This window comes from Nuphar pumila, chromosome 3 (assembly GCF_984573655.1).
Source record: "Nuphar pumila chromosome 3, dmNupPumi1.hap1.1, whole genome shotgun sequence".
Classification (NCBI taxonomy): domain Eukaryota; kingdom Viridiplantae; phylum Streptophyta; class Magnoliopsida; order Nymphaeales; family Nymphaeaceae; genus Nuphar; species Nuphar pumila.
Window position 1 is genome coordinate 123,802,829 of NC_143251.1, and position 23,442 is coordinate 123,826,270.

General features: G+C 37.0%; 1 protein-coding gene across 1 annotated transcript in view; it reads left to right on the forward strand.

The window, feature by feature from the left end:
• Positions 1 to 14,128, forward strand: part of LOC149843601 (rRNA-processing protein fcf2-like) — a 28,543-nt gene extending 14,415 nt beyond the window's left edge. The window contains exons 2-6 of the mRNA XM_090001874.1: positions 533 to 753; positions 836 to 896; positions 13,341 to 13,412; positions 13,536 to 13,651; positions 13,755 to 14,128. Coding sequence (XP_089858000.1) covers positions 533 to 753; positions 836 to 896; positions 13,341 to 13,412; positions 13,536 to 13,651; positions 13,755 to 13,857 — 573 coding nt within the window. The 3' untranslated portion in view covers positions 13,858 to 14,128. The remainder of the gene's footprint in view (positions 1 to 532; positions 754 to 835; positions 897 to 13,340; positions 13,413 to 13,535; positions 13,652 to 13,754) is intronic.
• The last annotated feature ends 9,314 nt before the right edge of the window (positions 14,129 to 23,442 follow it).

Here is a 23,442-nt window from a genome sequence, read left to right on the forward strand (position 1 = left end):
GTGTCAACACGGGGACACGCGTGTCGACACGGGTATGGAGGGCAAAATGGAGTGTTCATGTGACATAGGTTTCCACCATGTTTTCACTTGAATTGATGCAAAAACTAGGTCAGCTTTATCATTTTCATATAGCAAATCAAGTGAATGGCTCTTGTTTTTTTGGTGCAGAAGTTGGATTAGATTTTGCCTAGGCTATTGGGGTCTGGTCTGTTTTCCAAGTTCCATGTGAAATTAGAAATCTTCTGAATCTATGCGTTGTATAATGTATACTGTACTAATATGCACAGTGGGATGACAATAAATATCTTGTACATGTACTCAACATTACTTGATTGAATGTAGATACTAGATACTGTTAAACTGACCAGAAAATACTTTTAAAATTGTAGGCCATGTCAGTTAAAACAACATATGCCTTTCTCCATTATAAAATGATTGTATATCCATTCATATCCATTTTCTTGTTTGGAAATTCTTTACATATTTCCTAATGAATTTTTTTTCCACATTTATGCTGCTCTTGGATCATTAGTTGTCTCAAGATATGGAAAAAATTGACCTTTTGTGGAACCCTAGATTGCCTGATTTCTCATCTTCTACATCGAAAGAGAAAAATCACAATGTAGGCCATACATCATCCCTTTGGATGCCTGATAAGATGCTTTTAGATGGACTCTTGGTTCCTCCTAGAGACCCCAAAAAGATGAATAAATTGCAGAGGAAGCAACTAAAGGATACTGCCGGTAAGAAGTGGTATGTAGTCTTAACCCTAGTTTTATTTTTTTATGATTTACAACAATGGCATACTGGATTCAATTGCATCCTTTCTGTATAGGTTTGACATAGCTGCCCCAACCATCACTCCCGAATTAAAGAAGGATCTTGAAATACTTAAGGTTTGTTCTTTCAGTTCTCATTTATTTATTTTCTTCTATTCAATTATTTTTTATCTTCTACTTTATTGTCCTTATGTTTGTGGATTTGTGCTTGTTGAGTCAATAGTAAAGGGAATTCTAAAAAGTTTTGCCCTCCATTCTTTTATGAAGAAAATCCAGTGGAAAATTTTTGGTTTCTTGAACACTTGTCTCAAATTTGTATCTTTAATTTCAGTTTCTGTTGTAACTAACCTGAAGTAGGATAACAATGGTTTTAAGTTGTTTAGCTTATGTTTTTTGGAGGATTTTAAGTTGCTAGTTGAGTAGTGTGGTACCTTTTCACAGTTTCATATAACTGTATGTAATCTGATATTTATTCATTTTCTATATTGTCTATTAGGAATTTTCTTTTTGCTGGATTGGTTTTTATTTTGCTTTTTGGGAGATAAATGTGTTCTTGACTTTGTCGATGATGGAATTTTGTAAGCTGACTTGTAGAATGATGAAATTGCCACCAAGTGCCTTTCACTTCAAATATTATTTAGTTCTTGAGACACATTACTGTGGAGTGTGGATTTTCTCATTCTGGGTCATCTTTCAGGAGTTCAGTTAAGTCTTTCTCTGCAACATGTAGGCAAGAGTTTTTGTTCATTCAAGTCCTACTTTCTCAAGTTGTAGCATGCTATCTGGCAATCATTAGGGCCTTTTGTTTAGCTAATTAACCTATTAAAAGTTTAACTTTAATTGGTTCCTCGCAATGAACCTACATGCGTCATGATTGTGCTGGCTCTGCCATCTAGTCTTGCTTTAGACGAGATGTGCAGCTTGCATATACTTGTCTTGATCTAGGCATAATTTAACCAAACATGTTCTGATTTTTGGAAACAGGTACACTGTCAAAGTGACACATCAACATTATGCATCTACTTTAAGAGTGCATCACATGACCTTTTTAAGTTTAATTGCAACCAACACTGTATTTGACGTTTCTTCTTTATGTATATATTTTAGTGGAGCCGATGTTCCATTAATATGACTATCAAGTTTGAGGTATCTGATGCAAGGGACCATTATCCCCTTCCATACGAAGAAGTTAGAAGGCATTAGTTATTTCCCAACCATGGAAAAAGTCCGATTAGGCTGCTTAGTGCAGAAATTGATGGGGAGGGATCCATCTTTAATGAGAAAAGAGTTGTTTTTTACAAAATAAAACAAGATTAACACAAAATAAGGCTTCTGGCTGTTGGGATCAAGTAAAAATCAACCAAAATATTACAAAATTTGCAAAAGTTACCATTGATTATGGAATAAACTGCATCTCAAAAGGTGGTAATCTCTTTCTGTCATGTTCCAATCAACATTGATGTACTATGGGACATTACACAATCAAATACTTAATGCTTTAAAGATGCCTGCCCAATGTCTTACTAAGCATCTTAGGAAAGTACTTGATGTTTTAGGAAGCTCTTATTGATGTATTTATGTATGGGTATAGTTTTCATAGTGGTTTTTTTGTGTGTGTTATTACATCCCAGGGTTACCACTTGCTTTTGCTCTTTTATTTCTCTTCTTAATGCTTCATTTTTCGGAATAAAAAGGTAGAAAATGTTGCATGTCTATGTTATATAGGTGTAGTGCGACCGGAGTTACCGGAAGCTTCTTCAATAGGTGGGAAGCTCTCTTCCCGGAAACTTGCTTCGAAAGCGCGATACTCGTCGCTTCCGAAACTTGATGAGGACCTTGATTCCCCACGCTTCTCCTATGCTTTTCACACACTTCATCTATTCTTCTTATATGTTCTCTTACTCAACTTTTCATGTTTTTTGTGTTTTCTCAAACTCTTCTCACTCCCATGTGCTTTCTCTAAATTGGTAGTCATCATTTTTAGATTTTTCTAAAAATGTAATTTTTACACTAAAAAATCATGAAATTTAATATTAGTCACTTTTATTTTAGTTTTTATTTGTGTTTCATTTTGATTCCCATTCAATTCTTATATTTCTTTTTTTTATTCCTCGCTTCTCGCTTTCTATACATTTTAAAATGCATTGCTTCTCGCTTCTGCTTCTTGTATCGTTTCCCGCTTCCGCTTCTTAGTCTGGCAACCTTGAGTGCGACACCACAATTTCAAAAAACATGTATGTATGTATGTATGTATGTATGTATGTATGTATGTATGTGTGCTACCCCCTAGCTGTAACTCATAGTAGCAAGTTGTTTTGTCCAAATCAGTGTTGTGAAAAGCGTTGAGGCGTAGCGAGGCGCTCCACCAAAAATCGAGGCGAGGCGTAAAGCGTAAGCCTCAATTTTTTTTTGAAAACTTTTAAAAAATTATAAAAAAATATCTAAAAATACAAATAAATAAAGAAATGCTTTAGTGGTGAAATAACAACCAATAAGAAATAGAAAATCTCAAATAAGTACTAAAAAAATATGAGATTAACATATAAAAGTAACTAAAAACTGATTACATAACTGAACAATATATGAGATTAACCAATAAAAGTTAAAATATACTAAGAAACTGATTACATAACTGAAATAACTGGAAAATATATGAGATTAACCTACAAAAGTCATAACTGAAATAACTGGAAAATATATGAGATTAACCTACAAAAGTTAAAATATATGAGATTATTCTAAAAAATATGAGATTAACATATAAAAGTAAGTTACTTTTATATGTTACTTTAAGTAACATATAAAAGCTGATTACATAACTGGAAAATATATGAGATTAACCAACAAAAGTTAAAATATACTAAGAAACTGATTACATAACTGAAATAACAAGAAAATATATGAGATTAACCTACAAAAATCTTGTTGATTATGTCTTTGAAATCTCTTTTTTTTTGCGCCTCACGCCTCAGGACAGAAGGCCGCACCTCAAGGCGCATTTTTTATAACACTGGTCTAAATCTAACCCTATGGATGTGTTCAACATGGTCAAAGACTCAAAATCTATGTCACATGGGTGCGGGTGTGGGAGTGCGGCACTTTCAAAAACCTTGGGTGTGGGGGTGCGACAGGGGCAAAAATGTATATATATATATATATATATATATATATATATAAAGGGGGGTCCCGCATCCATGATTGCTCATTAGTGATCAGAAGGTTACCAAACATATTTCTAAATGTTGGGATTTGACTACCTATCATATGAGTGCCAATGAATTCAATGATTTCATAGACTTAGCAAGACTGATAGAGATTGATTATGGGTCTTCCTGTTTTACTTGGCATAACAAGCAAGTTGGTCCTAACTATCGCACCAACAGGATCGATCGCTGCTTCGTTAATGACCATTGGATGTTCAGATCATCCCAACTCTTCTACCTTATGACAAACCGCAATACGTAGCTTTAACATATGAACTGACTTCAGAGGGAGGACGAATCCTATGTGGTGGGAAGAGAGTATTTTTTGAGAGGCCTCAAATTATTTCTTCAAGTTATTTGTCAGGGGCTACATCAATTGTAACCGTTTTAAAGGTTGTCCAGATCCGTGGGGTTGGAAGAGGAGGTGGTTAAGGTGGTCTTTATTCTTGATGGAGATAGCGCCCCAAGCTTAGATGGGTACCCAAATAGCTTCTTTACTTCATTCTGGTCTATTGTATCTAAAGACATTTCTGAGGCAGTCAGAGATTTCTTTCTCAAAGAGAACATCATGTCCATGATGAGTTGTGGAGCCTGATTCATAGTTTTTGCCCTTGCAGGAAGGGGGGTCCGGGGGCTCCCCCCGGCGCGGGTCCCGCTGTGCGGTTAGCGAACGGGGGGTTATAGGGGACATCGCCCCCCCCCCCCCCCAAGATTTTTTTTTAAATCACGCAGCCCATTTCATAGGCCAGCTTTTTTTTAAAAAAAGTCTAAAAAATGGACCGAAATGACCCTGGGTGCGGTCAACGCATCTAGGGTCGGGTTGACCGCACCCGCGTCGAGTCGCGTCGACACAGGTGCGGCACCCTGCTAGCCGAATCCCTTTGACTTAGGTCAAAATAGTAGAAATAGACTTCTAGACCATCATATTTCAGTTTGCGTCACTCGTTTAAGGCAACTTCTAAAGTTATCATGAAGCTCAACCTCTGAAAGTTTGCTTGTGTGCAGACAACATGCACAAATTATGCAACTGCAAAAAGCACCATGACAACTTACTGATTTTTTAGAAACAACACCTTGTGTACATGGAAAACCCGAAAACTGTTATGAACTAAAGATGAGAGCAATTCAAAACAAGGTGATAACAATTGATTCAATAGAAGAATCAAAGGCACAACAACTGGTACTACATCAACTAAATACCTTGATGTCACCATGGACAACCGCCTTGTAATGGTGAAAACAAAACTCTCAGGCCAACCCTCCATTCTTGAGGGCTAGGCTGATTTGAAGTGGGTGGGATTGATAGCAGCTTGGTGCCACGTCATGATTTTCTTTTATTGTTGTATTTTATGTTTAGGGCAGGTTTGGATATCTTTGTCATTAAGAACTTATGAATATGATGATCCAAGTGGGTGTATGGGGTATTAGGGGCAAGGTTGTCCATTATGTATCATTACTATATAGAAAAATGTTACGATATGCATTCGTATCGCGATATGAATGTGTATCGTACGATATAGGGTGTACCGTAGATTACAGGCTCACCGCACTTAAAAAGACCGAATACTATTTTTTTCTTTTTTGGGTTTTAAAGACCTCTTGAAGGCCGACTCCCTCATTTGTGTAAAGGCCATTAGAGAGGTATCCACTCACCCTAGGACTCGTGAGAGCTATTTGAGGGCCGATCCATGTGCAAGGGCGAGGGATTTTGCGATTTCATCAAGTAAAAGTGCATTTCCATCATTTTCCACTCAAGGAAGTGGGTTAAGGTAAACAAACTCTATTCTTTGCTTTTTATTGAACTTTTCTTGGGGAAGATGGCATCAAATGATTCAGCATGGCAATGGGGCACTCGAATAATGAGTGAAAACCGGTTGAAAATCGAGTGCAACGATTTTCATACTGTTATTTCGAGTGGTATCTCTTGGTTGAAGCATCATTTAGCTGTGACACATCTTAATGTTGTGGCCTTCACATCAAGAAAATTGTCGGATACCGTGAAATGACAATGTTAACAATTACTTAATGGTTTGAGAGAAAAAAGACAAGCAAAAGAGATGAGTGAGGCAAAAATGGGTTTGGTGGAGCCCTGGAAGGACGAAGATGAATTCCCTACTTCTGATCTTACAACCCCTAGCGTAGCATCAAAAGTAGGAAGTTCTGCAGCAAAAGGGGAAAGGTGTGGTTGGGTCTGTAATGAAATATGCGGAAGAATCCAAGAATGCTAAAGCATTCACTATGTCCCACACGGACAAATGCAACAAGCATAAGAGAGGAAATCCACTAAGGGATATACAAAAGGCCTTATAAAAAGGCTACACACATGAAAAATAATATCACTATTATTGAAGAGGAGCTCTCAAGAGCAATACCACATACAAGGGGGGTTCCCCCTATTTATAAGAAAAGGAGACCAAAGGGGCTCCCAATAGAGTCGTTGGGAGCCCCCAACGGTCACAATTGTGACCGTTGGGGGCCCCAACGACTCCATTGTGGGGCCCCTTTTCGGTATCCAAAATACATTTTAAAAAATAAAAAAACAAAAATAAAATTCAGCAAAATAAAAGAAATAAAACAAGTACCCCTATTGGGTACTTGTGAAATGACCATAATACCCCTATCGGGTATTATGGTGAATATACATCTATATTTATATATATATATAGATGTATTATTACATATGTTTTAACAGGGTCTGGGTTACTTGAAGCGCCATAGGACATGCGGAAACACGCTTTCCTGAAGCACATTTCGGAAGTGCGAAACATGGCGCTTCCGAAATGTGTTGGGAAGCACCCAAAAGATTTGGGAAGCGTGCTTCCCCCTCGCTTCCCCTTCTTTTTTCATTTTTTTGTGTTTTTATTTTTTTTTTCCTTTTTTTTTTGTCTTTTTTCGCTTCCCTCTCGCTTCTTAGGTCGCTTTCGGTTCACTTTCTAGGTCGTCCCGCACTTCCCGCTTCCTAAAATTTTGGAAGTGCTTCGGTTCTTGCTTCCGCTTCCCGAATCACTTTCTGCTCTCGCTACTCCGACTGGCAACTCTTGGTTGGGTCAAGGAGTAGAAGAAGATGAAGAACAAGAAGAAGATAATGATGATAATGATTATTGATGGTATACTTTTAAAAACTTGGTTATTATTGTAATTTGTAATTGTTAAGTATTCATAAATTTGTTTTTTGATAAATCTTGGGACATGTTCTTAATTGAACATATTACTATTTTGCATTGTTCTTGTAAGATTTGATGATTGATGATGTGTTATGTAGCTCATAGAGACACACATGTGTTTTTATGGTTGCATTTTGTGCATTTCATCATTGTTTTGTGTGTTATGATTTTTTAGAATTTTTGTTATTTTTTTGACTTTTTACAATTTTTTTAGATTTTTTAAGTTTTTTTTTTCAAAATTTACAATTTTTTATGATACAATACATATCTTATTTTGGGCCCGAACGACACGGATTACTATATGATATATACAATCTGGATTAGGGGTTACTGGGAGGGATATAATAGTCTTTTAGGGTCAATAAGGGTGGTGTGGGCGTTATTTAAAGTGTGAGGGGGCAAGGAAGTTCTTCCTTCAGACTCGACGCCCTACCATAGACAATGTGGTCATTTTACTAGGCTCGTCCTCTAGGGGCATTGTTGTCATTGTGTTTGAGGCAAGATGGAACATTCAGGAGGATGGGAAGTCTATAAATATCTATGTAAGGCAATGTAGAAGATGCTATTCTGAATTCAATTTCAATTGAGAATTTCTCAAATTGGCCTACTAAATATTATAATAGGATTGACTCTTCTTTTTTTGAAGCAGGGCTATCTGACCTCTTTGATATTTGAGGCCACAACCTAGGGCCTCAAATGAAAAAAAAAATATAACGCTTATATTTCACATGATGTGGGCCTCCTATGAAACATGGCACATGCATGTGCCTCATGCTCAGGGCCTCCAATAAAAAAAATATAGAGAAATATGGCCCTCCAATGAAATATGCGTAGGGCCTCAACTTCTCTTGAGCCGTCCTTGATTGGAAGAGTTTGGCTCTCTTGGGTTTCCAAAGGAGATTCCTTCCTTCCATTCCCCTTTCCAAATTCATGAGCCTCTCTCTTTGACGCCTCTCTCTCTCTTTCACCTCAATTTTATGAGGGTTGAAAATTTGGTACGTTATAGGCCGTTGATTTTTCAACCCTTGCAAAATCTTACATACACGGTGGAATAACATGATTGAAGAATCAATTTCTACTAACCCAACCATCTAGATCACATTTGGAGGGCAAACAACATTGAAAAATAAAGGATTTTTCAGTTTCCATTTCAAACTAGGGGTTTCTTACCCACAAGTGTAGTCAATATATATACTATGTCACATGGGTATGGGTACAAGTACATGTATAACATGCTTAGTTGTTAAAAGAGGCACCTAGGCGAAGCCCCACCGCCTAGGCTTGGGTGATTGGTGTAATGAAATATGCGGAAGCACGAAAAACACTAGCCACTAAGGACTTCCAAGATCATAATCATAAGTGCACATGCACAAGTCCACTATGGGACAATACAAAGATCAATAAGGCAAAAAGAAAAATACTCAAGAATGTAAAATATAAGCCCTTATTGATCAAATGCTTAATACAAGCCTAAGAAAAATAAGAGGGGGTTGACCCCTATTTATATACAAAAGGCCCTTTTTAGGGGAGACCACATGGGAGCTCCAAAGAGCTGTTGGGAGCTCATAAATATGACCGTTGAGCAGCTCCCAAGAGCTCTTTGGTCAAAGACCAAAGAGCCTAGGCCTTTTTGGTCAAGGACAAAAAAAAGAAAAATAAAAAATAAGAAAAGGAAAAAAGGGCTACATGCAGTCTCTAAATATTTTTATTACAAAAAGACCAAAATACCCTTGTCTCGAAAAGCAAATTACATGGCATAAATAGTGTATATATATACACTAACATAACACCCCTCTTCAAACTTACAATGTAAACATCGAAAGTTTGTTGAGAAGGAACATGAAACGTCGAGCAGAAAGAGCTTTAGTAAAGAAGTCCGCAAGTTGGAATTCTAAAGTGACAAAAGGCAACTCAATAGTTCCTCTCAAGAATTCATCACGAACATAATGACAGTTCATCTCAATGTGCTTGGTGCACTCATGGAAGGTGTGGTAAATTGCTCTTTTATTATCACAACACATCTTCGAAGGTTTGGAGACGTCAACACCCATATCTTTGAGGAGATTTATTAACCATACAAGTTCCATAGTTGTAGTTGTCATATCTCTGTATTCTGCTTCAGTAGAGAATAATGAGACATTCTGTTGCTTCTTGCATATCCAAGCAATCAAAGAATCTTCTAAAAAGACACAAAAACTAGTAGTTGAGATTCTATAATTTTGATTTTCTCTTCAATTAACATCAGTATAAGCAAGTAAATCTAAATATGAGGATGAGGATAGAAAGAACCCTTTAGTTATGGTATTCTTGATATATTTGACGATCCTTAATACAACACTCATGTGAACCGTTGTGGGAGCATGTTGAAACTGACTAGCAGAGTGAACTGCATGAGCTATATTTGGTCTGGTGATAGACAGATAAGTGAGAGACCCAATTAGTTGTCTGTAAGGTGTGGGGTCTTCAAGAAGAGTCCCATATTCAAGTCTTAATTTAGCATTCACCACTTCAGGAATTTTCACTTTCTTATCATCTGAAATATCAGATTTAGCACTTATATCTACTGGAAGTTTTATTTGAGAAAGTATGTACCCTCTTGGAGAGTATGCAACTTTAATTTCTAAAAATATCTTAAGAATCTTAAGTCTGACATATCAAAATTATCTTTTAAAACATTTTTAATATTACTAACTTTCTTTTTGTCGTTCCCTGTTATAATCATATCATCTACGTAAAGTAGAAGGATAACTATGCCAGTACCTATACTTTTCACAAACTGAGCAGTATCAGTATAGCATGAATGAAAACCTAAATTAATCATAACATTACTGAATCTATTATACCAGGCCTTGGGGGCTTGTTTAAGACCATACAAAGCTTTTCAGAGTTTAGAATTTTTTTTCAATATCAAATCACGACGGAGGATCCATATAAATTTTTTCATTTAGTTCTTCATTAAGAAAAACATTTTTAACATCTAATTGGTACATAGGCTATTTTTTTAGTTGATGCAATGACTATTAAAGTCCTAACACTAATCATTCTAGCTATGGGTGCAAAAGTCTCCTCATAGTCAATTACATATTCTTGGGAGTACCCTTTAGGTACTAACCTTTTATATCTCTCTAGAGTTCTATTACTCTTGGTTTTAACTTTAAAGACCCACCTGCATCCAGTGTTTTTAAAGATTTAGCACTTATATATATAGGGCACTTACGCCGCAGTTGCTTGTCGTTGCCATCCATCTGATGCCTTCTTGAGATAGGCAGAGGTGAACAAAGAGGCTTGGAAGATTTTTCTGGTAACCAATAAAAAAACATCGCTTGCCTTTCTCTCTCTCTCTTTGGGACGTTTCTCTTTTTGCCGCTAGAAGCTCCCAAGCCTCAATGATGGTGATGACAATCTATTGGACTCTACATCCTTTTGCCAATCAAACAACTCAATCCAGGTGCCATTCGTGAGATGGGAGGGGTCCAGGAGATCCATGATGAGTGTAAGAAATGGTCCCTGAGCTTAACCTTCCGGCTTCTCTGCTTGAGTGGCTCTAAAGCACTGTCACCAATATCGGCGATATTTTGAAAATATCACGAGAAATACCAATATTTTAAGGGAGCCGATATTAAAGGGAATATCTTGCAATATTTTCAAAATATCGCCTAAAGACAAAATATTGCGATATTATCACTATAATATCTCAATATTTTTTGGAAAATTTTTTTTTTTTTAAGTTTGCATTTCCTATTTATTTGTTTCTTTTATATTTTAAAACCTTTAAAACATTATTCATTATATTTTTGGAAGAAAAATAATAGCAAACTTATTATTTTCTTATCTTTTTTGTTGTTAATTTATATTTTTTCAATTTTTTAAACTGTCGAGATTTTTCAACGTTTGAAAATCTCTCCGAGAAATATCCTCGCCGAGATAATACCTGCAACGATATAGGTGACTACCTAACTTAGTTGCTCATTTGTCAATTTATCTTGTCTATTTTAAGGTCTTTATCTTAGTTTTCTTTTATTTTTTTATTTTCTGTATATTTACTTGTTTTTTAAAATATTTATTTATTTTTTATATATTGCCGAGATATTCTTGAGATTTATCAACTTCTGAAAATCTCTCTGAGAAATACCCTCGCCAAGAAATTACCTTTAACGATACATGTGACTACTCTTAAGACATTAGTCAATGCACCTAATGTGAAAAATGTGCTTGCACTTGGGCAGGAGGCTCTCTGACAACGTTCTTTTTTTTCCTGCAAAAAAAGTAAAACGCTTTGGCAATATCGATTGAAGGGAATCAGTTTATGCATATGTAAAATTTTAGGGAGGGGTGGTGCAGTTTTTTCTAATATTCTAACAGCAACCCCTTCACCGTATTAATCGGCATATGAAGAATTTCTTTTAACAAGGTTTTCCTCTTTCAAAAGACATCATTTTTTCAGCTTAGCTCAGACTCCATTCCTATGATGGTCTCCCTATGGCCTTGTATACATATTTTTCCCTCTTTTTTCTTTTTCTTTTACTTGCTTTGCCCCAATTTTTTGTTGACAATTCACCTACTCTTTCTGCTATGGTTTTTTTTTCGTTATTGTTTGATGACTTGTTACCCTTCCTGTTCTTTGTTTCCTTTCCTCCTTGATATGAATGAATATGATATTTTCTTAAAAAAAGTTTGTGCAAATGTTCTAACAAAGGTTTAAGATCTGTTTTCTACATGGATATCTCACCCAACTTAAACCTGAAACTGGATCAAGCCCAACTGCACATTGTTTGACTGGTATCTGTTTTCTAAATAGATATCTAACCCAACATAAACCTGAAACTGGATCCAAGCCCAACTGCGCTTTGTTTGATTGTATTTTGTTAAAGTCTCAAACAGGTCGACTATCCAATTGTTGGCATCTGTATTCAAGTTTTAGATACAACTAACCGATTGATTTCAGTCCTCTAAATGAGGACGACTTTGTGGTCCAAGGTCTCCAAGCGATAGGGTGGGGCAGAAGTCATAAACAACACAAAATCTAGGTGTTCTTTAATCTCCATATTGAGGGAAGACCTTTTCAATCTTTGAAACAGGGACAGGGTCTTGAATAGATTGGGAGTAAGCAATCTGCCATGTATGTGATCATCAGGACTCACAAGGATGGCTCTCTTGCTTGCCAAAACCCACCAAACGATGTAAGATGATTCTCCAGCTATTCTGCCACCGCCCAGAGAGAGAGAGAGAGAGAGAGCTTTCTTATTTCCCCTTTTTAATTTGTTTATCTGTTAATCTGGTTTATGGTTAAAAGCTGCCAGGCCTCCTGTGACCTCCACCGTCTTGATAAGGCAATGAGTTGGGTGGTGACAGTGAAGCTGCAAGCTCGGCCTGCAGCGATGTTCTATAAAAAGTGCCCTCTCTCTCTCTATATATATAATGCGTTTACAATTATATTATTGTAAGTTTTTATGGTTTTTAAGAATTTTTAACATGACAATTTTTGACTGGGTCAAAGTTTACCAAATCGAAAATTGGACAAAAATAATGGGTGTGGTTTGACCGTAACCAACATTTGTTGACCTGCACTCTGCCACGTCGAGTGCTGCACCTGCATCTGCACCCATATTGACTCGGGTGCTTTGAGGGTATAGAAGCATGTATGTTACATAGTTGCTTAGCATTTTTAATTAACTCTTATATGTTTAGTCAAAATGTTGGTGTTGGAATCTACCGATAAACTTTTATTGCTTTATGAATTATGATGCTTATTTCAATCTAGAACAAAGATTATTCAACCAGGGTACTATGATGTCATAGTTTTTTTTGTTATATTATTAAAGGCTGAACAATGCATGTTTGGTTGATATGTATTAACAAGAACTACACAAATATTTCCTAGTTGGGTTGCAGAACAAGTTTAAAATTTGCTACCAGCGGGGGCTCCGCTTGTCTGGCAGGAGCAGTTAGTGCACGTCCCCTTGTGTTGGGACGTTGCAAGTTCGAACCCCAATGGTATATGGTTGTATAACTGGTAGGGGTCTGCCTAACCCCAGCTTTCTCTGTCGAAAAAAAGAAAAGAAAAAAAAGTTTAAAATTTGCTTGTAACTGCTATATTTAAATCTGGAGTTATGGCTATCATCTGTTATTATTTTAAAGTTTCCAAATCAAACTTCTGTGGGTGTTTTCTGCTGATCGTTTGATCTTTTTTGCAGTTGAGAAGCATTATTGATCCAAAGAGACACTACAAGAAGAGCGACTCTAAAACACTTCCCAAGTATTTCCAGGCAAGTGATCGTCCATCTTAGTGCTTTTCCCCTGCCCTCAACACATTTTTTCCCTCTATAGCAAACTCGAATGTTCCTTTTCTCGTATCATCTTTCTGAAAGAAAAGTTTGGTTGATGATCAGGTGGGTACAGTGGTCGAGCCCGCATCAGAATTTTTCTCAAGCCGCCTTACTCGGAGGCAAAAGAGAGCAACTCTTGCTGATGAGCTACTATCTAACCCAAAACTTCACCAGTATAGGTAACAACCTTGTCCATGAAGCGTGTTTCTTTATTGCTACAACAGAATGATATTAGGTTATTACAAGGCTCCTGTTGTAAAACATCATCCCTTTGGTTGCCAGAAAACGTAAGGTCTCAGAGATTGAGGATGAGCGACGTTCTGCCAGTGGGGTATCGAAGTGGAGGGAGAAGAAGAGGCACAAATCTCACAAATCTAAAGAATGATTAATGAAGTTGGTAGATGAAGATGATGTTCAGTGTCACATGATCCAACAAGAGGCCAGTTATTTATTATCTTTCTTTTGGGTGTTATTTGTGCGCATCACTTGAAATCCTGCATTTGCATCAACAAGATGTTCTCATGCAATGAATTTCTTCCCCATCATGCTTCTACTAAAGTGTGCGTGTGTAGTGGGGAGATGCTCTCATTGATGAACCTGATAAACTCTCTAGAGCTATAAAAAAATTTTGAATGACAATTTGATTGCTTTTAGGTGACATGGTATTTGTTGCTAGTCTCATAAGTTCTTTCGTTAAACTTACCTGATGAACACATGGTATCTGTTGCTCTTTCCCTGCTCGGAGATTCAAGAAGCCTGTGGTGTCAAAACCATAAGAATATCGTAAAGGAGATATTCACATGCCATAAAAAATCTTGATAGTATTTGCAAGAATGACAACAATTTCTCTTATTTTCTACGTATATTATTTTGATTGTATCGTTATTCTTTTTTTTTTACAGTTTTTAGTACTTTTATCAAGGTCTACATGTTTTTTCTGATATTTGGTCAAGAAAAACACAATTTTTACTTCATTGCGAGATTTTTTTCCCTTCCCAAGAACCAGATCTGAATTTGCAACAAATGACTTTGATTTAGCCTGGGGACAAGGAATTAACCAAAAGGTGGTGATGACATGCTCGGACAAACTTTTTGATCCTAATTTCTACTGCATTTAAAATAGGGATGCAAATTGATTGGATTCGGTTGAAGTTATGACACGAATGTGATTACGGTATTCTTCGCCAGTCTTAAAACAAGGCCGAATACTTATTTGGGTCAGATTGTATGATTAGATTTTTCTACATTCGGATTTACATTAGAACCAATAGTTACCACCGAGGTGGTATCCCATGTGGTAAGCGGGGACCTGTGTCAAGCTGAAGGCCCAGGATCGAATCCCTCTGCCACATGGGGCGGCTGTTGGTTTTTCATTACTTGTAGAGTATGCTAGAGCCACCACTGGAAGCTTTTGATGGGAAATTTCACTGCTTGTAGAACTTGATGTGTCTCCGTAGCAACCTGAGTCACTCTTGCTAAGACAGTGCTGTCGAGTTATCCTAATACAAATTCATATTTTCTAGAATCTGTATATCAATCAAAAGAAAATTGGAAGCTAGTTTCTTTCTTTCTCATATGGAATGGAAGAAGGCAATTTTCCAGCTGGGACATGTTTACTGGGCCGAGTAAGGGGAGTCCTTGGTATTTGGCAAGATGGAAATAAACATGGTTTTCTATCTTAAGTTCATGAACATCATGAATCACGTACAGCTCTTATTACTGCCAAGTCCAGTCTTATTTGGCTGAAAACCACCATCCTGCTGTTCTCATTCCTCGGCTTTTTTGTTGTTAGTGGGACTTGCTCCCTGTTACCTTCTTGGATCATCACATTATGATTGAATCATTTTCTGCCTAGCTTGATGTCTATAAACACTGTGATAAAACTACTATCAATGTTGGTCTTCCATATCTATTTATGATTATCTATGAAATCATTGTTTAGCCAAACATGAGCAATAGCCTCAAGCATCCTTATTGCATTTTCTGAGAGAGCATTGGTGCATTGTTTTGATATGTTCATATCTTAATGACACCTAGAAATCTTTTCAAGCCAAAATGTACCACCAAATAGCTTCAAATCTGACACCTACAAATCTGCATTTGCTTTTATCACGTTAATGATCAACTTCTTTAGACCTAGCCAGGGCAAGTGGATATCTGAAACATGTGGAAATTCCAGCCAAATTCATCACTATGTTACACAGTAGTGGCCATCTATTGGCAAGTCTGTAAACTTTAATGCCTTTCTTTTGACCTTTGACAAAGAAAGTTTCTTGCTTTGTGGCTAGTTCATCATGCTCATATCTGTCTACCTGAGGCAAATCCAATTCTAGTTCACTGACTGCAAGGAAGCAATAGTTCTTGGAGAACTGCCCATGTGTCTCTATTTGGGGTAATTCCTGCAAATTATCTTCACAAAGTCCATTGTCCATCAAATTCCTAATTTAAAAAAATCAACAAAAGCACATTGATCATGGATATGGTGCATGATATTCATCTTGTTTGAGAAGAAAATGAGGGACAGGGAGTACTTGGAGGTCTGTATGTCTAGACAGAGTTTAGATTGTGTTCCTTCACCGACTTTAGCTCCCTTCCATCAACTAAATTTTCCATAAACAAAAACTAATTCTCTTTTGTTTTTCTTCTAATGTATGCTAAAATCATCACAAATAAATGGAAATTGCAAGGAATGTCCGACTTGACTAAATCCAAATCAATAAGAAACATGATAGAAGAAAAAAGTTCTGCAAGATAGAACTTGTGACCAAGAGATTGATATTGTTCAATCAAACTAGGAACCCTGCCTTGATAAACACCAAGAGGTCCACTATGGGAAGATGCTTTCTTCACTAAGAAGAAAAGAAACAAAGATGCAAATGTTCTTACCTGTACTACTATTATAACTCTGCCAAATAAGACCGAATTAACCTTGTGGCATTCTTATTAAAATCACAAATATAAGAAACAACCTTAATAATTTTAGGTTTGCTAAGCCCATCATGCATGCAGTTGGCTTAAACCAACTGAACATGTTTCTTTCTGAAGGTTGGATCTTGAACTCTCACCTGCATGACATCCTGATGGTGACTTTGCCAGCAATGTGTCATCAATAGAGAGCCATGTCAATTATTTGCAAGCAGACATTGATAAAGAACTGTTGCTTTTTAGTGCCCAATTCACTTTTGTCAAGTGGTTTTGTGGTTTCATTACTATTGACAAAAGAAATAAGCGCTTCTTTCCAAAAGGAACCTCTTTCAGCAGTGATAAAGTTTAAAGCTCTTTCCATCCTACTCACGGTTCTCCAGTACACGTTTGTGTATTGAGAGGTTTTGTTTATGATATGGTTCTAGTGTGATAGTACATGGGTGAGGATTTTGATTTGCACGCCATAGGATAATTAAAGCAAGTGTGATGTCTTTAAGAGATTAGTACTTTTTATCGATTATAATAAATTGGACTGGATGGGAGTGAACCTATGTCACATGGGTGCGGGTGTGGGGATTTGGCACTTCCAAAAAACCCGGGTGCAGGGGTGCGGCAGGGGCAAAAATGTAAAATATATATATATAATTTTGAAGTTTTAACAGTTTAACATTTAACGGTTAACATTGTCATAATATCATTCATCATGCATGCAATATATCAACCTAAATATCAATCAAATAAGTAAAGCAATTACATAAATCAACCTAAATATCAATCAAATAAGTAAAGCATAAAAGAACTAAATTACATACGAAAGGCTGATGAAGTAATGGATCTTAATAATTTTCTTCTTCATCATTAAATGCATCATTAGAAGGAATACTGGGCTCAACTAAACCCATGTTTGTTATGTTGAAATCATGCTCTCCTTCGAAGTCACACTCTTCTGGGTTTACATCCCAATATAAATTGTTTTAAAAAGTCATCAGATTTCCTAAATTGTTTCAAAAGTGATTAGTCCTGTTATTTGAAACTGCAATTTAGAAAATCGGATTTGACATTGAAATTTGAATGATCGATTTGAAATGTTTTCAAAATCTTTAATTTTGAAATAATATTTTTATTGATTTTAAGTATTGAAATTTAAACATTCGTTCACATAAGTGTAAGTACACTGTCGACCGGATGGTATATCAACCCCCGAGAACATTATCATGGTTTACGGGCCCCCCCTTTCAAAAAGAGTAATCGGCCTATTTGGCCTGTCATTGAATTTTTTCGGGCCCAGTTTGTGAAAAGCTGAATAAAACAAGTGTGCACTTGTACTTCAATAAAAAAAAACAAGTTTGTGAAATGATACAATAATATGCAAGTGTAGTCTTTACGTACAACACCTTTTTGGAAAGCAAGCTTCGTTTGAGATCTATTACATTGTGGTTTTGCAAATGTCTTTTCAACCCGTCTCTTGTTAAAAGAAACGTTAAAAATCTAATTATTGAAGTATAATTTATAGCTCATTAGTGAAAAATATTATTATTTTTAGACTGACAATTTTGATAAACAAAGATTTTGAAAGACACTTAGAGGACACTACGACGAGAATATCAACCACGAAGCCAAGCATCTTAGTCTACAATTAAGTCATTATTAGCCTGTTAGTTCATGTACTGAAAGATCTTATAATTATCTCATAATTGTATTTTGTTTGTACTAGAGATTGTAATGAAAGTTGAGTTAATAGTTATAGTCATCATACAACAAATGCTCTGTAAATGTTTATTTTTCTTATTTTAATTACAGAGCTTTGTTAGATTTATTTGAAACCAACAAAATAACCTGATAGTCACACCTTGGGACCAACCATAAGTCAGTTTTGGGGTAATACTAATACATAGTATGTCTTTAGTGGCCATTAAGTTCTGCATAAAATTTAATTATGTAAATTTTCCATTAGTGTTGGAGTCTAAAGAAAAGAGTGCAATAATAGTTTAATGACTTTTAAAAAGTGTAAAAAGGTCTCTTCATTATATATCGAAGCATCGAAAGCAAAGCAATGTTGTCAGTATCAATATCGGCCCCGTATCGCTTGGCAAACGATTCAGCTGAATTTGTCGAATACCGATACTGAAGTGAGTCATTCAAAAAATAATTAAAAAATCTTACATGTCATTCAGAACGTGACACGTGCAAAGGATATTAAAAAAAAATTCAAGTTTTTTTTTACATTTAAAAAATAGCCGATTGAGGGGGGAAGCGTATCGATTTTTTGCTGATACGATACGCGATATTGACGACATTTGAAATGGGAATTCTTTTTCACTTAATCCTGCCCACTACAGTTCTTTCCCGCTAAGAAATGGGAAATCTTTCTCCTGATGCATGAATCAAAATGATTCATTTCATATGAAAAAGCCATCATCTTTCTCATTGGGTCCAATAATGTTTCATTATTAGAGAGATGGGATTTTCTTTTCTAAATACGAAAAACTCACAGATGGGGCCATTAGAGAAGATACTTTTCGTCATCGTCGATCTAAGCCATCTCTGGCGATGAATCAACAATTCAAATCTGTGATAGTTGTGGGCTTCATCCCCAAGAAGAACACTAATTGATGAGAAAAGGCAATTAATAAAAACAACTTCCTTTTTTCGACAAAGAAAGCTGGGATTAGGTAGACCCCTTTCAGTTATACAATAATACCATTTGGGGTTCGAACTTGCAACGTCCCAACACAAGGTGACATGCACCAACTGCTCCAACCAAACAAGCAGAGACCCCGTTGGTTAAAAACAACTTAACAACTAAAAGGATAGCACATTACTAGAGCCCTATGTCACACAAATCTGTGGACATGAGCAGTGGCAGAACCATAAACCTAAATTTGGGTGGTCACTGTGTGTGGCAATGGACCGGCTGGCAGAGAGAGAGAGAGAGAGAGGGTTTATGGAGGAACAACATTTGGGTTAGGGTGGGCACTATCCACCGTGACCCAAACGGCCTTATTGGGAAGATCCAGGTTAAGGTGGGCACTTGCCAACCCTGGTCCATATGTAGCTCCGAACCGGGACATGAGGACACACAATGTGAGTTCGACCCACAAGTTTGAATTTTTTTTTGAAAAACAGGTCACAACGACACCATTTTTATGTTATAAATCAAATAAAATTATTTTTGATATTTTAGTATTTAAAGATATACTTTTTTATTAAAAATAATGTAAACTTATTAGAATGTATATGCAAATAATATGTGTGTCTGAACCAACAAAATGGCGTGTCCTGTGACATAGTCAAATGTGTATTCGTTAGTGTGCAACTATATCAGGTTTGGTCAGACCTTCTATTCGCATCTGGCACTTTATTCAAGGACATGAATCATTAATAGGATCCGAAAGTATGTTGAATTTCAGTCGGAATTCATTTAATCGAACTTTTTGGATTGGGATCTGTCTTTTGTTCAGGATTTTTTTTGGGTTTACACTCACTCAAGTCTGGTCAAGTCCAAATTCATATGCTTGATGTTGTCAATGTTTTTCTTCCTTTCTTTATTTCCCTAATGATATAATTTTTTCACAAAAATTCATATCTTAGGTTTAATTAAATAAATCTATTATAGATCCAAATCAAAATCCAAATACAAATACAAACTAGTGCCTAAAATTCATATTCAAATTAGGATTATTGTGATGCAGGCTGTACCTGATTTGCTGCTAGTATTCAGAGACTACGCACAAGTGTATGTGTGTGCATGCGTGTGTGTTCGTGTGAAAATATTGGTTATGCAATCATGGGTTAAACTCCCAAGTGAAATAATCAATTTTATTTTTTACTTTTTTTTTCATATCCGAGCCTCCAGATGAGATTTACATATTTGGTTTAGTAGAAAGCAACTCTTGTATCATGTTTTTCCAATATTTTAGATAAGATTTTTTGGGGCTTAAAAAGCAATGTCTACTATGTATCAAATTTTCACCACTCGAAATTTGTATTTTTAAATGACTTGCCGCACTGAGGAGGAGAGTAGGTGAGGTGGATCTGGATGCTGTACGTGCACCTTAAAGTTGGACATCAGAGCTGGATCTGGTGCGAGTCCAACCCATTGAAAGGCCAGATCCAATTCTGAATCCAAAATACAAATGACATAGCCAAATCGGTATTAGATCCAATGAGGTAAGGTTGAATCCAGTTAAAAAATATAACTGATAATACTGGATCCAGTAAAAAAAGATCGAATGCAAGTTATTTCCATGTAAAAAAAATCCAACCAGATGACAATTTGATCCAAATCTGAATTAGATCCACACCATAAAACTATCCCAAAATACAAAGATATCCGATTTAGTTACCTACAATCTCTTATTTTAAGATCCGAATCCGAAAATTGTGACGGATTCGGGTTGGATATTTGAAGCAACCGACTCAAGAAGCTAAATGCTAATGCCTAAAATTGATTGCAGCTTCTGAGACTATTTTGCGATGTTCGGTGGCGCTCATTCAAACCCCGGAACACGCACGGGAGAACATATAACCTGCTTCGCCAGCTGAGGCCCCACGACCACACCTCTGAAAGCTATGAACGCACTCGTGCACCAGTGAGATTTGGTTTGGTGACTTCATCACAGCACCCTCACAACCACCCTGCTAGCCACGGGTGATAGCTATACAACCAGGCAGTTATTCAACCACCCATACCAGTGGCGAGCAGGTTGTATGTTCCCCCCGCGAACACCGGGCCGCGTGTTCGCGGGTCCGAATGAGTGCCACGCTGGCACTCATTCGGGAGTTATGTACGGAGGAATATCTTGGGATCCGCAATATTCCTTCGTACACACCCAAACTGACGAATGAGTGCCAACGTGGCACTCATTCGAACCCCCGAACACGCGGCCCCGTGTTCCACGGGGAACATACACCACCCTCTCATACCAGTGGGGTCCGAACTTCTACCAAACAGGAGAAGCCCGCAGTTGGTTCTAGACAGATCACTTGCATCAGCATTCGTTGAAGGGTTCAACTGCCCAACTGTCATGTTCATGTATTACAAGGGCCGCGGTCATTGATGTCCAAGTAAAATCTGCCCCTTTGTGACATCCCTCAAAGCACTCAAAATTCTACACCTGGCATGCTTTGTCTACCCCACCGTCAGCCAGGAGGCATGATCAAGTGCAATCACATTGCACAAATGCAATGTGTCCAACACCTGATCACCCTCCATCTTCGGTTGTACACATGTTAGAGTGGGGCCAACAGCAAATGGATGGTGATCAGGTTCAGCGGCATCGCATTCATGCAATGTGATTGCACCTGAAGTGAAGGGCATACATAATTGATAACCTCATCTGAGGGATTTTTTTTTTCCCAAGTGCTTTCTCTTTTGCCAGATTGGTCCCACTCAACAAAAAAAAAGGAATACAAGGATCACTTTAAGTGCATGCCTATGTAACACATGACAGCATTATAGGTGGCCCATTGCTGTGGTGCCCATAGAATGTTGCCATGTTACATAGGCAGGCACTTAAACAAGCCCTGGATTTCTTTGACCACTCATCCCCTATGTCATCCCTATCTACATACCCCTCTTTGAGATTTCATTGATGCATGTCGTTTTGAACTTGTGATCAAATAGGATTCCATATATGTGATCTGCATCATTCATTTTGTGAAGATCACAATTTAAATGGTTGGTCCCACTAGTGTGCAAGAATTTTTGGCTATTCAAAAATCAATGGTTGACAAAACACAAAATTTTATGATTTAAAAAATCATATTTTTTGTTAAAAAATGATCCAAACGTCCATTCTTATTAAGTTGACCATGCCAAATCTATTGAAAGGGTCAAATTTAATCAAAACAGCTTGAATCATAAGATTTAAGAGGGGTATGAATAGGGTCTGAGCCAGAAATCCAAGTTAGAGTGGGCATATATATATATATATATATATATATATATATATATATATATATATATATATATATATATATATATATATAGAGAGAGAGAGAGAGAGAGAGAGAGAGAGAGAGAGAGAGAGAGGTGGGTTGGGGAGGCATGAACAGGAAGGGAAGGTTACAGCATTCGGGTCAGGATGGGCTCTTGCCCACCCTGTTCAGTATGTAGCTCTGCCCCTGGGTATCAAGATGGGGGATGACATAGGAGAGGGGTGGAACCGAACTGCCTCTTTTGCAGCCCTATATTGCCCTTTGCTGCTTTGGTGCCAAATTCCCTTTTGGAGTTAGGGTTCGCCCCTCATGTTGCTCCTCCGGCCCCATAGGGGTGTACCTAGGTCAGGTATACCCGTCCTGACCTGAAGACTCATCGATTTGGGTCGGGTTTAAAAATCTGTTTTCGTTATAAAAATCAGTCGGTTCTTGGTTATGGTTAACGTAGACCTAAACAATTGTATGAACCCAACCCGTTCTCAATACCCGCCCCAAATTGTTTCACTCTATTTGTGCCTGAACTCATTCCATATTTGTAACAGGTTTATACCTGAATTCGTTTCATACTCAACCCAAACCCGTTTCATATCCGATTCTTTTTTCATACCCGACCAAGTTGGTTCTATTCAATTTAAGCCAGAAATGACCCAAACCAGTCATTTAATAGCCCTAATATGTTGGTTATATACAAGATCTCTGAGAGAGAACACCAAATTTAGATTCAGTTTGTTGAGACCATTTTTAGCTTTTACTTTATTGACTTATGGCCTTCAACGTTTATTTTCAACTTCAAATCTTTTCTTTTTTTCCTGGTTGAAAACTAACTTTTCTCCTTTTTCGTGCATAAAATAACAAATAAATTGAAAGTTACATGTTTGTTGGGATCACTGAAATATGTGAACCACAAACGCAGTGAACTTCATGTGAATTGCATATTTGTGACACTTGTTTCTCAAATCCGACCATGCAAATGTGTTTGGCATTGGCTATTTGCTAGGAATCGGGGGTTGTGTATTTACGATGAAAAAACATGATTTTTGGAAGTTTGAAGGTTTATGAAAATTACAGATCATTTGATATTCAAACACTTAAAAAACTGCCTATT